This window comes from Acinonyx jubatus, chromosome A1 (assembly GCF_027475565.1).
Source record: "Acinonyx jubatus isolate Ajub_Pintada_27869175 chromosome A1, VMU_Ajub_asm_v1.0, whole genome shotgun sequence".
NCBI lineage: Eukaryota > Metazoa > Chordata > Mammalia > Carnivora > Felidae > Acinonyx > Acinonyx jubatus.
This window is the reverse complement of record NC_069380.1, coordinates 139019991-139033821: the sequence shown is the minus strand read 5'-3', so window position 1 is coordinate 139033821 and position 13831 is coordinate 139019991. Positions and strand designations below refer to the sequence as shown.

At 40.0% G+C, this 13831-nt stretch overlaps 2 protein-coding genes across 5 annotated transcripts in view; one reads left to right on the top strand and one right to left on the bottom strand.

The window, feature by feature from the left end:
• Positions 1–13831, bottom strand: part of IQGAP2 (IQ motif containing GTPase activating protein 2) — a 292655-nt gene that overhangs the window by 77027 nt on the left and 201797 nt on the right. For all 3 annotated transcript variants that reach the window (XM_027039688.2, XM_027039709.2, XM_015072106.3), the window contains one exon: positions 11596–11759. In XM_027039688.2, the coding sequence (XP_026895489.2) occupies positions 11596–11759 (164 nt within the window). The remainder of the gene's footprint in view (positions 1–11595; positions 11760–13831) is intronic.
• Positions 682–5988, top strand: F2RL2 (coagulation factor II thrombin receptor like 2). Of its 2 annotated transcripts, none has more exons than XM_015072108.3 (2): positions 682–953; positions 4784–5988. In XM_015072108.3, the coding sequence occupies exons 1-2, from the start codon at positions 890–892 to the stop codon at positions 5854–5856; spliced, it is 1137 nt and encodes a 378-aa protein (XP_014927594.1). In that variant the 5' UTR covers positions 682–889; the 3' UTR covers positions 5857–5988. The 2 variants fall into 2 exon arrangements, with proteins under 2 accessions (XP_014927594.1, XP_014927593.1); XM_015072107.3 differs by having other exon boundaries at positions 828–953; positions 4778–5988.

Genomic DNA, 13831 nt, shown 5'->3' with positions numbered 1-13831 from the left:
ATTTTATGTTATGGACATTTCACATTTTTAAAAAAATGTTTATTGTAGACCTGCTCACCAATAACCATGGAATAAACAGAGTCCTCTGCATTTTAATGTTGTATCACGATTTTAGTTTATTATTTAACACCCTTCCACACCCCACTGTTACCTGACTCTGTAGTTAACGAACAGCTCAGAATTGAGTTATGGCAAAACAAAAAAAACACCCTAAAACCAAGTATGGCCAAACAGTGATGGCAAATTCAGAACAATGTGACACTGATGGAGAATTTTCAAAGTAACCAAGGTCTTAATTTAGCTTCCTAAAAAAAGTTTGTTTTCTGTGACTCATTTCATTTATAATTATGTAATGGGTTTAAGAATTAAGGTTTGAATAACAGAGAGGATTAAGGCTAATTTCTGACAGCTCAGTTATTCAGTAGACATCACACTCTGGCACTGTGTTTTTTAAATGGATAAAAACGAGATATAGGACAGTCAAAACTAACTGCTGCTTGGCCTCTATGTTCAGCTTACTTCTATAAGCACTCACTGTATACTACCTGCATTTTTTCAACATATCAAAGTATACGGGGTGGGAATTAGAGCATCTACGCAGAAGGAACTGTTAGGGGTGGGTAAGAGTTAAATGATTTGCTCCAGGAATAAAGTAATGTGTTCAGAGACTCAGCCTGAGTCACGCAGCCTGCAACATGAGCGCTGTCACACCCTTCCCCTCCAGAGGACCTGGGCAAGCTTCCCAGTCTGCGGAGCATGCGACAGACAGCACGCTCTACGGCGAGAACAAGGATTCCATTTGCTGTTCACACATGAAACCGAGGGGAAGCTGTACTCCCTAATTTTACACGTTTAATAACATTTGAGAAACGGGACTCAGGTCACCAAGATGAAAGCCCTCATCTTTGTAGCTGCTGGAGTCATGCTTCTGTCGCCCACTTTTTGTCAAAGCGGTAAGCTCTTTTCATACGGGGGTAGGTCGGGGGGTGGTGGTTTGTGTTACAAGGGCAAACGGAATCTTATTTTCTTCGCACTTTACACAATCTGCAACCTGAAAGGCAGAGTTTGAGGTTTGTTATGAAAAGGCAGCATCTTGGAAGGGAATAGCTATCGTTTGTTTGCTCTGTTCAGACCTTGTCGAAGACCAGTGTTCTTTGCTTAGATTTAAAAACCTGTGGCATAGTCAAGATTTTAACTCCTACAATGAAGTCACGGATCAAACTTCATTGTGACAAGATTCTGATCTTCTAAGAATTTCCTCTGATTCAGCAAGACAACACTTTTTCAAGAGATTTTCAAAATTCCTATGTTTATACCTTGTCTTGGGCCACAAGTAGGAAAAACAAGAACAGTACCAGAAAGAATGAGTGGTCCTCCAGTAAGTAACGCTAACAGGTTACTGTTTCTTAATGACTTTACCATGGAGTTCTCCTTACATTCACATGATTTTTTAGTTTTTAGAAATGAGATCTCCCAAATACTATTATTCAACTCTTAATGTGTTTATTTCACTCAACCCAATGTTAGCCTGTCACCTCCTGCTTACTCCAAAATAAACCAATTTGCGCTATCTGTATCCACAACTCTTCTGCTGTTAGGTCTCTCTCTAGCCAACATTGTTTGGAGCAGGAAAGCTGGGGTGAGGGACAACGATGAGGCAGAAAAAATAAAAATTTAACAAAACTAAACCTCTATAGAGGAATGTTGCTTCAACAGGCAGTTGAAATCGCCAAGGTGGTTGTGGGAGAGTGCTAAGCATTCCGAGCAGCAGCGGGTGTGGGATTCACGAGGAGTGAGCGTTCTGGGTAGGGGTGAACCCAAATGCAGCAGAAGGGGGCTCCTTCAAGATGCTGGTGGAGTTTGGTGCAAGTGAACAGGGGGCATTTAAAGGCGACAAAGTAAGAAGCAAGGCATTTGCTTTCTTCCATGGGGTGGGGGAGAAATGAGTAAAAAAACCCTATCGTCTAGAGGCTGAAGTCTGGTCCCCTTGGACCAGTCCCTTTCCAAGGCCTTTGCCCAGAGTAAAAACATTTTAGAAACATTATGCCAAACGGAAGCCTGTATTAAGAATCCAAACAAATTGAAAAATTTGACATTGAGTACTATTTGAAAGCACACCAGACTCTAGGCACTAAAAGACTTACTCAAGTCAAGCCAGATCTGGAATTCTCATGGAAAAAGGAATCGAGGCTTTTTCACAGCCACTGTTTACCATGATTTTAGGCACCACGTCTTGCTCAATCACAGGAATTTTCTGAAAAGTGACAAACACTTCATTTCAACAACTCTCTTATCAGATCTTGAAAGGAAATAACTTGCACAGCATGTTCTTCAGCCACCATTTTCCAGCTTTGGGCCTAATTCTCAAGGCGTTTCTCTTTGGGTGACATCAAATTTAAGCATTTTTCAAAATGCAAGAATGTAGAGAAGGATTTGTGTGGCTGAATCCAAGGGTCACCCAACCGATCCTCAAAGTTCACATCTAAACACAGGCAGAGAAGAACACTTCCCAGATATTTCTTTCCTTTTCGTTAATCTATCTTCCTTTAAACGACACCTTAACACCACCTCCCTGTCCCTACTTGTTCAGGCAATACTCTGTTTTATACACTGAATTCAGTTTGTGCAATCTCAAGGTTATGAGGAAGGCTTCAATTTCACCTGGGGGCGAACTGCTAGAGATTAAAGCAGGAAGAGAAACTGGCTTTGAATGAGAACCAGGTTACTAAACACTAACCTCAAGTGCTCAACACGTAGGAATTCAGAAGTCATGTGAAAAGACGTAACTGGCAGAACAATGGCATTTTAAATTGGTAAGTATGAGGTTTATATTAGGCATTAAAGTCCATCTTCGAAATGTGAGAGAATCCACTTTATGTACGTGTCAAAGATGTACGGAAAAATTATATAATGAGAAACAGGTTTGAGTAGTAAGGTCTACTGTGTTTTTGAAATTGCTCTTGCATGAATTTGGAGGATTAAAATTAGCACGCCAATGAATGCCCAACATATAGTATAATTTATAGTATGTAGTTGTTGCATCTCTATTCCTTTTTGTTCCATTTCTGAATTTTTCCTTAGTTTTTTAAACGGAAATAGAGTTGCCATACAATGTTACATTGGCTTCAAGTGCACAACATAGCGATTGGACAATTCTATACATTATCTCGTAAGTGTAATTACCACTTGTTACCAAACAATGTTATTACATTATGGACTATATTCTCTATTCCCCTCTTTTCATTTTTCTTCCTTTGTCTCCTCTATGCTTGTCATTTGTCCCATCTTCTTCCCCAAAATCATCTACAGTAGACGCCTCCTAGTCATTTTTGCCTCCTGCCTCTCCCTCATTGCCACCAAAGCCAACTGGATGCCAAGTCCCTCTAAGCTGCCATCAGTTCCCATGGTTCACTTCGCCTTTCTGCTGCCATTGCTCTAGCTCGTTACTTTCCATCTTGAGTTTCAATGACTACAGCAGGCTCCAGATCAGTCCCCCTTGCCCCTAATTTCTTCCCTTTTCAGTCTCTACACTGTCACCCAAGTCATCTTAAATATAAACCAGATCACAGTTATATTAGTATGCTATTGGTGCTGCAACAAATTACCACAATTGTAGTGGCTTAAAACAATACAAATGATACTTCGGGAGGTCACAAGTCCTGAAGTCAAGATGTCAGCAGGGCTGTGTTCATTCTGGAGGCTCTGAGGCATAAGTTATTTTCTTGTCTTTTTTTTTTTTTTTTTTAGCTTCTAGAAGCTGCTTGCATTCCTTGGTTTATGGCTCCTCTTTTCATCCTCAATGCCAGCACAGCCCAGCATTTTAAAATATCTGATATTGACTCCCTTGCCTCCCTCTTATAAGGAGTCTTATGATTACATCTGACGCACCCAGCCAATCCAGGATACTCATGCCATCTGAAGATCCTGAATCACATCTGCAAAGTCCCTTTTGCACATAAAATAACATATTCAAAGGGTCCAGGCATTAGCAGGTGGAATCTTGTGGGGCCATCATGCTGTCTACTATAATGGCCATGCCTCTGTTCACAATTTTGTATGTGCCTAAGCCCAGCATCTGAGAACAGAAACATGATTTCTTTCGAGTTTTCTTCTAGTTAAAGGTCCTTCAGAGATTTGGCTGTATCCTACCCTTTCATCTGTAACCTACCCTGTCATCCTCTTTCACACACCTTATTAGCGTAAGACAATGAGTTTTTGTGCACCTTTTCCACTGGTCTGACAGTTTGAAGACAGGGACAGAGTGTAACACTGTACCACTGGCATATAAGCATGCAATAAACATTTGTTGAATTAACTTATCTGACATTGCCAGATCCCATGCCAGCCCATATATCTTATTCATCTATTAAATTTCATCTATGAACCTTGCTCATCTTTACCTCTTCCTTGACATTCTGCTCAAACATTTAAATCTGTTAACCACTGTCTGAATGTCTATACAATTTACAGCCAATATGATATTGGTCTATAATGGTTTGATGTGCTATTATTGCTTTCTCCAACGGTATTATAAACTTCCTGCCTGCAAGGAGTTGCCATCTAGCTTTTGCTCCTGCATGGGCTAGCACAGTGCTGGGGCATACAATATATACTAAATGCATTCCTGCTAATTACCAGATTTATAGGGATTTGTAAAAATAAAAATGATTCTAAATTCTACAACTACAGAAACTATGTAGATAAAACTTTTAGTTTCATTGTGTCCTGAATCCCAGGCATGGGCTCAGCAATAATTCATATTAATACTTCTTCTCAGTTGCAGGCATGGCAAATGACTTCCACAACTTGGCAAAACCAACCTTACCTATTAAGACCTTCCGTGGGGTTCCCCCAAATTCTTTTGAAGAATTCCCCCTTTCTGCCATAGAAGGCTGGACAGGAACTACCACAACTGTAAAAATTAACTGCCCAGAAGAAAGGGTTTCAAATCTCCACGTGAATAATGCTACCATGGGGTACCTGAGCAGCTCCTTAAGTACCAAACTGATACCAGCCATCTACATCCTGGTGTTTGTAGTAGGTGTGCCAGCCAATGCAGTGACCCTGTGGATGCTCCTCTTCAGGACCAGATCCATCTGTATGAACATCTTCTACACCAACCTGGCCACGGCAGACTTTCTTTTTTGCATCACACTGCCCTTTAAGATAGCTTACCACCTCAATGGGAACAACTGGGTATTTGGAGAGGTGATGTGCCGGGCCACCACAGTCATCTTCTATGGCAACATGTACTGCTCCATTCTGCTCCTCGCCTGCATTAGTATCAGCCGCTACCTAGCCATTGTCCATCCTTTCACATACCGAGGTCTGCCCAAGCGTACCTACACCTTGCTGACATGTGGACTGGTGTGGGCAACGGTTTTCTTATACATGCTGCCATTCTTCATCCTGAAGCAGGAATATTACCTTGTCCAGCAGGACATCACCACTTGCCATGATGTCCACAACACATGCGAGTCCTCATCACCCTTCCAACTCTACTACTTCATATCCTTGGCATTCTTTGGATTCTTAATTCCCTTTGTGGTCATTATCTACTGCTACACAGCCATCATTCGGACGCTTAATGCATATGATCACAGATGGTTGTGGTATGTTAAAGCGAGTCTCCTCATTCTTTTGATTTTCACCATTTGCTTTGCTCCAAGCAATATTATACTCATTATTCACCACGCTAACTACTACTACAACAATACTGATGGCTTATATTTTGTCTATCTCATAGCTTTGTGCCTTGGGAGCCTGAATAGTTGCCTAGATCCACTCCTTTATTTTCTTATGTCAAAAATCAGAGATCACTCCACTGTTTACCTTACAATGGTGAAATCACCTTAGAGAACAAGGAATGCCATCTGTGAAAACACACCTTCTTGGGACGATATATGCCGAGTGCAAAGGGTTCTACCCTCTAACTCCATTCTTGAGCTCCTAAGAAATACTGCCTCAAAATAAAACACTACAAAAGCACTTTTTTATTTTAATACTTTTTCAGGATTTTAAGAGTGTCAGAGCAGAAGAAAAGATATCATCATCTTTAGGGCAACTGACACACTTGCCTGATGGTACTTCAAGACCTTTAATTCTCCATCTTCCCTACTTCCAGTAGGTTTCAACCCTACAGGTCCTGGAGGAGGAGGTGGGACAAGGGCGAAGCACAGGGAGAAGCTAAGATCTCAGTTTTCAGTGTTTGGCGTCATTTTTGATTCGTCTTCCTTCTCCAACTCCCACACAGGTGGTGCCTCATCAGCTCACTCGAAGTGATTTTTATCACTAGGGGCCATTACCTTAATCCCACATTTGCCTTCTAACCATTCTTTTCACTGCCAGCCTATTCTATTTCACTGGCCATTGCCAGATTAATCTTCTTGAGATCATATTGAACACATCACTCAAAAATCCCAGCTCACACACTGCCAATGATTGTTCACTGTTTTGGAATAAGCTATAAATCTTTAGCCTGACATTCAGAGATAATTTTCCAATTTTACTTCCCAATATACCTTGCCTGCAAAGTAGGCACCAGCCAAGCTTCTTGATTTGCTACAATCTTGACTTCTCCTTTTTGCTCTTGCTTCTCTAACTGTAAAGCTGTTTTTAACATGTTTGCCTTAATTCTTTCCATCTCTTAAAGTCTTCAATGGACCATTCTTCTGATTCTCAAGCTAGAAGTTCATTTTTCTCATCTCCCTTTCTTGTATTTTTGACATTTATATACAAATATTAATTTCATAAATACTTATTAAACACCCTGTATAGTAAAGAAGGGGCTACTCCTCTCCCTTCTTTAGTTTCCTGTAGACCCAAGCCTTCTCAGGGTTTGTGGGGCCCAGATCCATGCTCTGTATAACATGTTGCTGAGTGAATGAATAAAATCTCAAAGCAGCAAAACAGTATGAAAGCCTATTCAATTGTTACTGAGAAGGCAAGTTACCTTGTATGACAAGGGACATTATTTTTTTGGTTGGGCATGTAAAAAAAAAAAAGGTAAGTTAGAACATACTCATAAAATCATTTAAAAGTTCAAAATAACAAAACATTAAAAAATTAAAAAAAAAAGGGTGGGGTGTCTGGGGGTCTTAGTCGGTTAAGCAGACTTTGGCTCAGGTAATGACCTCACGGTCCAGGAGTTCCAGCCCTGTGTTGGGCTCTGTGCTGACAGTTCAGAGCCTGGAGCCTGCTTCAGATTCTGGGTCTCCCTTTCTCTCAGCCCCACATTGGGTACAGAGATTACTTGAAGAAAAAAGAAAAAAAAAACATAAAAAGAAACCTAAAATAAGTTTTAAGATGACAGAAACTTCAATGAAAGGAATTGGTTTCTGCAAATAAAGCCATCATGTGTAATACAGTTTCACGTAAAAGAAAAATGTAGTAATATTCACTTGTTAAAAGCACACAACTCTTGTGCAGTAAATATATACGTAGCAAAACAGAACATTTTTGGGCATCTAATTCACAAAGTCTCAAGGAAAGCCTTCAATTTTAAAATAGCTCACAATTCACTGCCTCTGGTGAACAAAGTGTGTTTTCTGCTAAGTATGTGCCAACATGCGCATTACCCAGCCTTTCTCCTGAGACAAAAGGAATTTGGTTTCTACACAAGGTTACACTTGAAATACTATTAACGAGGAGTAAGAATTCTCACCAGCTTAAATCCCTGTCCTCAACCTTTGATAAAACTGGCCATCCGTTCCATGCAGATGTTATCCACTGTCGTCGTTTTTAAAAATTCTTTTTATTTTAGAGAGAGAGGGAGAACACATGAGGGGGGGGGGGAGAGATAGAATCTTAAGCAGTTTCCATGCTCAGCATGGAGCCCAATGCAGGGCTCAATCCCATGATCCTGGGATCATGACCTGAGCCGAAATCAAGAGTCAGACTCTCAACTGACTGAGCCACCCAGAGCCCCTCCAATGTGATCTTTAACAGCTGTATGTTTTCGCACAAGCTTTACTTTATACTGGCAATACTAGTAATATAATTTTTTTTCTATTATTTTCAAGGCCAGATCTTGGGAAGGCAAGGCACAGAATTATCTCCATCAAAACACAACTGCAACTTCCAAGCATCCAAACCACAAATGTTAAAAAACACACACAGATGGGGCACCTCGGTAACTCAGTCAGTTAAGTGTACGACTTTTGATTTTGGCCAGGTCATGATCTCAGGGCCATGAGATCAACCCCCGCTGGGCGTGGAGCCTTCTTATTATTTTCTCTCCCCCATTCTCTCTCTCAAAAACAAAAAAACAAAACAAAAAAAAACCCACACAGACACACATACACACACACATAGACCTCATCAAATAAGCAAAGAATCAGGTTTTTTCCCCCCCAGGGAAAAAACAGGCAGAGAAAAAAAAAGTTTCAAAATTAATGGGCAGAAAAGGAAAATGGTGTTTAAAAATAGCGATTAAACCAAATCATATTCATTGCTTGGAACTGTAATGTTTTAAATCTGTTAGCTCTTGCCAATACAATTCAGGCTCCTCATTTTATAGGCCGAAGCAGTTTAATTCCAGCCTGAGCTAGAACCCAGATCCTGAGGCTCATATTTAATGCTCTATTTCCATTACTAAAGCTGCTGCTCTTACACTTAGGAAGCAAGCCTGACAGACAGATGGCAAAGTGGAGACACCCAGCAAAGGCTTCTAAGTGCCCTGGTGAGGTCCCATGGCACTCCACCTTGACCTAAAGCTATCAGATTGGAATGCTCTGGAAGGGACTTGCATAGCCTGCCTATGAAAGATTTGTGGAGTCAAGGACAAACCGCATGTGGCTGTGGGCAGAGAGGAACCTAGGTCTATCTCTATCCTGTACCCAGAAGATCCCACGTGCGGTTTGTGGATGCAACAATTTGTGTGTGTCTAGCAAGGCCTTTGTGACACAGACATCACTCAGCCCTTACCTGGGCAACCGCTGGCACCCACAATAATATTAGCTACATTATTTCAGTATTTTTGGGGGGTGTCAAGCTCCATGCAAAATGCTGAACACTCAAACACATGTGTATGTTCACAATATAATTATATATGATTACATGTTAATATAATCTATAGAAATATAAGTACGTGAACATACAAATACACTTTATTACATCTGTATGTTACTCTTAACCCCTCATCGTGATCCTGTAAGATAGGCACTATTATATCCATTTTACACGTGTGGAAATGGAAGTAAAGAGAATTCAAGGGACTTGACTAAAATCTCTGGTTATTTTGACAAAGCCAATATTGGAATGGTGCCTGTCTGTCTCCAAAGCAAGTAACTGTATCTTCCAATGCTGACAAGTGTGCCTCGGGCCACAGTCTTGGCTCCATCAGTGGGGATGGCAGGCGGAGACCCATTCTCCCCTCCATGGGGTGTGGGGGCACAAGGCTTGGGTTTCAGTTTCACTCTCCTATTCGCTGGCCCGCTATTTATTGACCAGTCCCGTTCCTTCCCATCAGGTGAAAGGGCAACCAGCCACACAGCTGCTGTGAGGGTCAAATGAAGATAAATAATGTGAGGGCACCCCTAAAGCACAGGGGGTAGGGCAAGGCTGCTGCCATCCCCATCAGAAGGTTAACAGTACAAAAGTCCCCGCCTTGGAGGGATGTTTTTATTCACCTTTAATTAGGCAGTTCAGTAGTACATATGATTATATGTGCATATGTATGCAACATATAAATGTAAATAAATATGCACATACATAAAAAGATATACACTTTAATTTTTATTAAAAATATTTTTGCATAGATAATACATGGTACAAAGTTTATATTAAAAATTTATTTTCTTCTTTCCTCACCACTCACTTCTCTTTGCCAGAGTCAACACTTCCCTATGCTGCTGGAGACTACATTATGCCAAAATAATTTCTAATACCTTGCATCAAAATGAGCTGCCTTGAAGGGGAACACCTCAGCCAGGGCAGTAGGTCCTATTCCACAAACTAAGTTACCAGGGAAATCTTGGCCCTTTGTGAGTTGTTTACATTTTTTTTTTAAGTTTAGAAACATTCATCATGTAATACATGTACTCTCTAAGAAAGTAAAATCCCAACAGCACAAAAACAGAAAACAAAGAAGTCTCCCATCTACACCAGACTTCTAGTTCACCTTCCAGCTGTTTCCTTCTGGAAATAATTTATGCACATGCAAGAGTATGTTTATTATGGGTGTGTATCCCATTTTCAGGCATGTGGAAACATTTTTTTTTTTTTACTTAACAATATACATACTGAAGATTATCCAATATAGATTCACTCAATTTTTTTTGACGACCACAGAGTATTTCACTATATGGATATACTGCAACTTACTTAACTGGGCCTCTCTTGAAGGATATTTATATTGTTTGGGGTCTTTTGTTATTACAATGCAACAATAAACATCCCCTTCCCTCTGCCTTTATAATACAGGTTTCTGAATCCAATGGACCAGGGCATAGTTGCAGAACGAATTACTTTTTGGATAGTTTTGGATACATTACTTAGCCTAAGTTTCATTATCTGTAAGTAATGATAAGTACATTTAACCCACATGGCTGTTATGGATTATTATGAGGATTATATGAGATAATATGCATACAAATACGCAGTATCATGCCTGGCAAACAACAGGTGCTCAATAAATGTTTGTTCTAATCAAAGATGTTGTTCCTGTTTCAGATGAGGCAGTTTCTGGGTTGTAAACACCTATACAGAGAAGACCTCCACTCCTTGAGGTTTTGGCTTGCAGCTGGAGACATGGCATCTATGAGTGGGGTCGGTTCTAGGGAGCATCTCTCTCTCACTCTCAAGGAACAGATCATAAGCTTCACCACTCAGCACCCTTCCAACACTGGCCAGTATCTGTGGAACACCTCCTAACACCAGTCTAAGCTCTGCAGCATGGAAAAAACCCTGTGCTCTTCAAAGGGACTGTGGCCAGGTCAGTCTCTTCCTGTGCTGAGAACAAACCAGGCTCACACCTGCCCAGCACTGTACTCCCAGCCTGCACCATCCTGCTTTCCACCCACCTAACCAGCTCCTCCTTCCCTTCCAGGGGCAGCTCCTGTTCTCTATCCATGACCACTCCTCTTAGGATTCTAGCCCACAAAAATCCATGGTCTCTGAAGTACTTGGTGCATGCCTTGTTTTCACACTGTGTCACATACTCATCTCTACTGTTATTTAACTCTTCTATATAAGAATGCCCACTACCTCCGTTTCTAAGCATCTTAAGAAGGATAGAGATCTTCAAATGTCATGTGTTCCTTCTACCCTTTTTCCCTCTACCACACACTATACAGTACACTATGTATACAGTATGTGCTCAGTAAATATCCAATGAATTGGAATCTGAACAAGAACTCACCCATCAGTGAGGTTTTAGTTAAAGTAAAAGCAGTGATTAGCTCTGGAGCCAGCTTCCTGCTCATGTTTGACACCAGGATAAAAATAGCCCTATTATTTCCATTTTGGTCCATAGGCAATTGTGGGAAGAGTATCTCATAAGCCGTAGGCAAAACAAATCAAGAAAATCCTCCCTCTCAGCCCTTCTCCCCCCACCCTGTCTGTAAATTTAAAAGCAACAAACCTACTAAGACTCACCATGAGTTTCTGCATTTTAGCATGGTATAAAACATCCTGGTAGTGCTGGGCGCAGTCTGGATCCACATCTTTGATCTTAGCAGTAGGTAAGAGCAGAGTATCTAAAGTTTTCAAAGCATTCCCTTCATCAATAGCTTCATTGATGTACCCTACAGCTACGATTCCTAGGGCAAGAAAAAAAGTTTTCCTCTTAAGTCACAATACATCATAAGTTCTCTAGAATCACCTATAAGAAAGGTGGAGTTAGAAAGGGGGTAGGGAACCCCCTGCACATAAGAAAACCTCTAAGTGCTAATAAGCAGAGCTAAGAATGCAGGATACAAGGTCAATGTACAAAAGTGTAGAGTATTTCTACACACACTCATTGTACGATGTGAAAATGAAATGGAGGAGAAAATTCCATTTGGAATAGATTCCAATCACAACTACATTGTAACTACTTAAATCATAAACAGGAATAAATTTAACAAAAGAAGCACAAGACATGTACGCTGAAAACCACAAAACACCAATGAAAAAAATTAAAGATGACCTAAATAAATGGAAAAATCATCTCATGTTCATGGATCCAAACAATACTGTTAAGGCGGAAATACTCCTCAAACTTATCAATAGATTCAGGGTAATCCCTATCAAAATCCCAATTGCATTCTTCTCTCAAACAGAAATTGACAAGCTGTATCTAAAATTCACATGTAAATGCAAGGGACCAAGAATAACCAACGCAGTGTTGAAAAAAGAACAAAACTGGAGTTCTCTTAACAATTTCAAAACTTACTACAAAGCTACAGTTAATCAATACTGCATGGTGCTGGCATAAGGATAGATGTACGGATCAATGGAAAAGAATTTAGAGTTCAGAAATAAACCCTTACATTTGTGGGCAACTGATTTTTGACAAGACTGCCAAGACAACTCAACAAGTACAAGTCTTTATAACAAATGGCACTGGGACAACTGGACAGCCACACGCATAAGAATGAAGCTGGACTCTCTACATCAGAGCCTACACAAGAAAATAACTCAAAATGGATCACAGACTGAAGTGTAAAAGCTTAATCTATGTAACACTTAGATGAAAACATAGGAGGAAATCTTTGTGGCCATGGGTTAGGTGCTAATTTTAATAGTGACACCAGAAACACAACTAAAGAAAAAAAATAAATACACGGGATGTAAAAATGCAAACTTTTATGCTTCAAAGGACACCAGAGAAAGTGAAGGCAATCTATAGAATGGGGGAAAATACTTGCAAATCCTCTATGTGATAAAAGACTTGTACACCTTATACACATGTATACCAGGTATATAAGGAATTCTTACAACTCAACAATAAGAAAGGAAAACCCAATTTAAAATGGGTAAAGGCCTTGAACACACACTTCTTGAAAGAAGATATACAAATGGCTAATAATCACACGAAAAGATACTCAGTATTAGTTAGGAGGAAAATGCAAATCCAAATCACAATGAGATACCACTTCATATCCACTAGGATGGCAATAAAAATAAGACAAACAGTAACAAGTGTGAAGATGTGCTGACACTGGAACGCTCATACATTGCTGGTGGGAACAGAAAATGGTAGTCGTAATGGAAAACAAGCAGTTTCTTAAAATACTAAACACAGAATTACCATCCGATCTAGCAATTCTACTCTTAGGTATATACACTTAAGGGAACCACAGGTTCACATAAAAACTTAGACACTATTCTACTTATATGAAATATCCACAATGGGAAAATCCACAGAAACAAAGTAGACCAGTGGTTGCGGGTGGGGGGAACGGGAGGACAGGCAAAGGGGAGTGACTCTACAAAGTATCTTCTTGGGGTGATGAAAATGTTATGAATTTAGATAGTGTGATGGTAGTACAACTTTTTAAATCCATAAAAGTCACCATAAAAACAATCAATGGGTCAATTTTATGGTATATAAATTATATCTCAATGAAGGGGTTATAAAATGGGAGGACAACTTTATATACAAGTAGCAGGAGGAATGCTAATTTCTAGTGTAAACCTCACTTAGATAGCAGTGTGAAGGCAATGAGTGACAGAACCACAGAATAACAGAGCTGGAAAAATTTAATGTCGAGGTGTACAGAAAAAAAAAAAACCTTAAATACAAAGAGGTTTGGATAGACATTCTATTCTTTAGATTACGTTACCACTTTGTGAAGGATGCCAAAACAGAGATAGTTCTGAATCAAACAATTCCCTATAGTATCAGTGG

Coding starts and splice junctions, on each gene's coding strand:
- F2RL2 (XM_015072107.3), top strand. CDS start 890: ATGAAAGCCCTCATCTTTGTAGCTGCTGGAGTCATGCTTCTGTCGCCC. Junction 954..4,777: donor GCCCACTTTTTGTCAAAGCG/GTAAGCTCTTTT, acceptor ACTTCTTCTCAG/TTGCAGGCATGGCAAATGAC.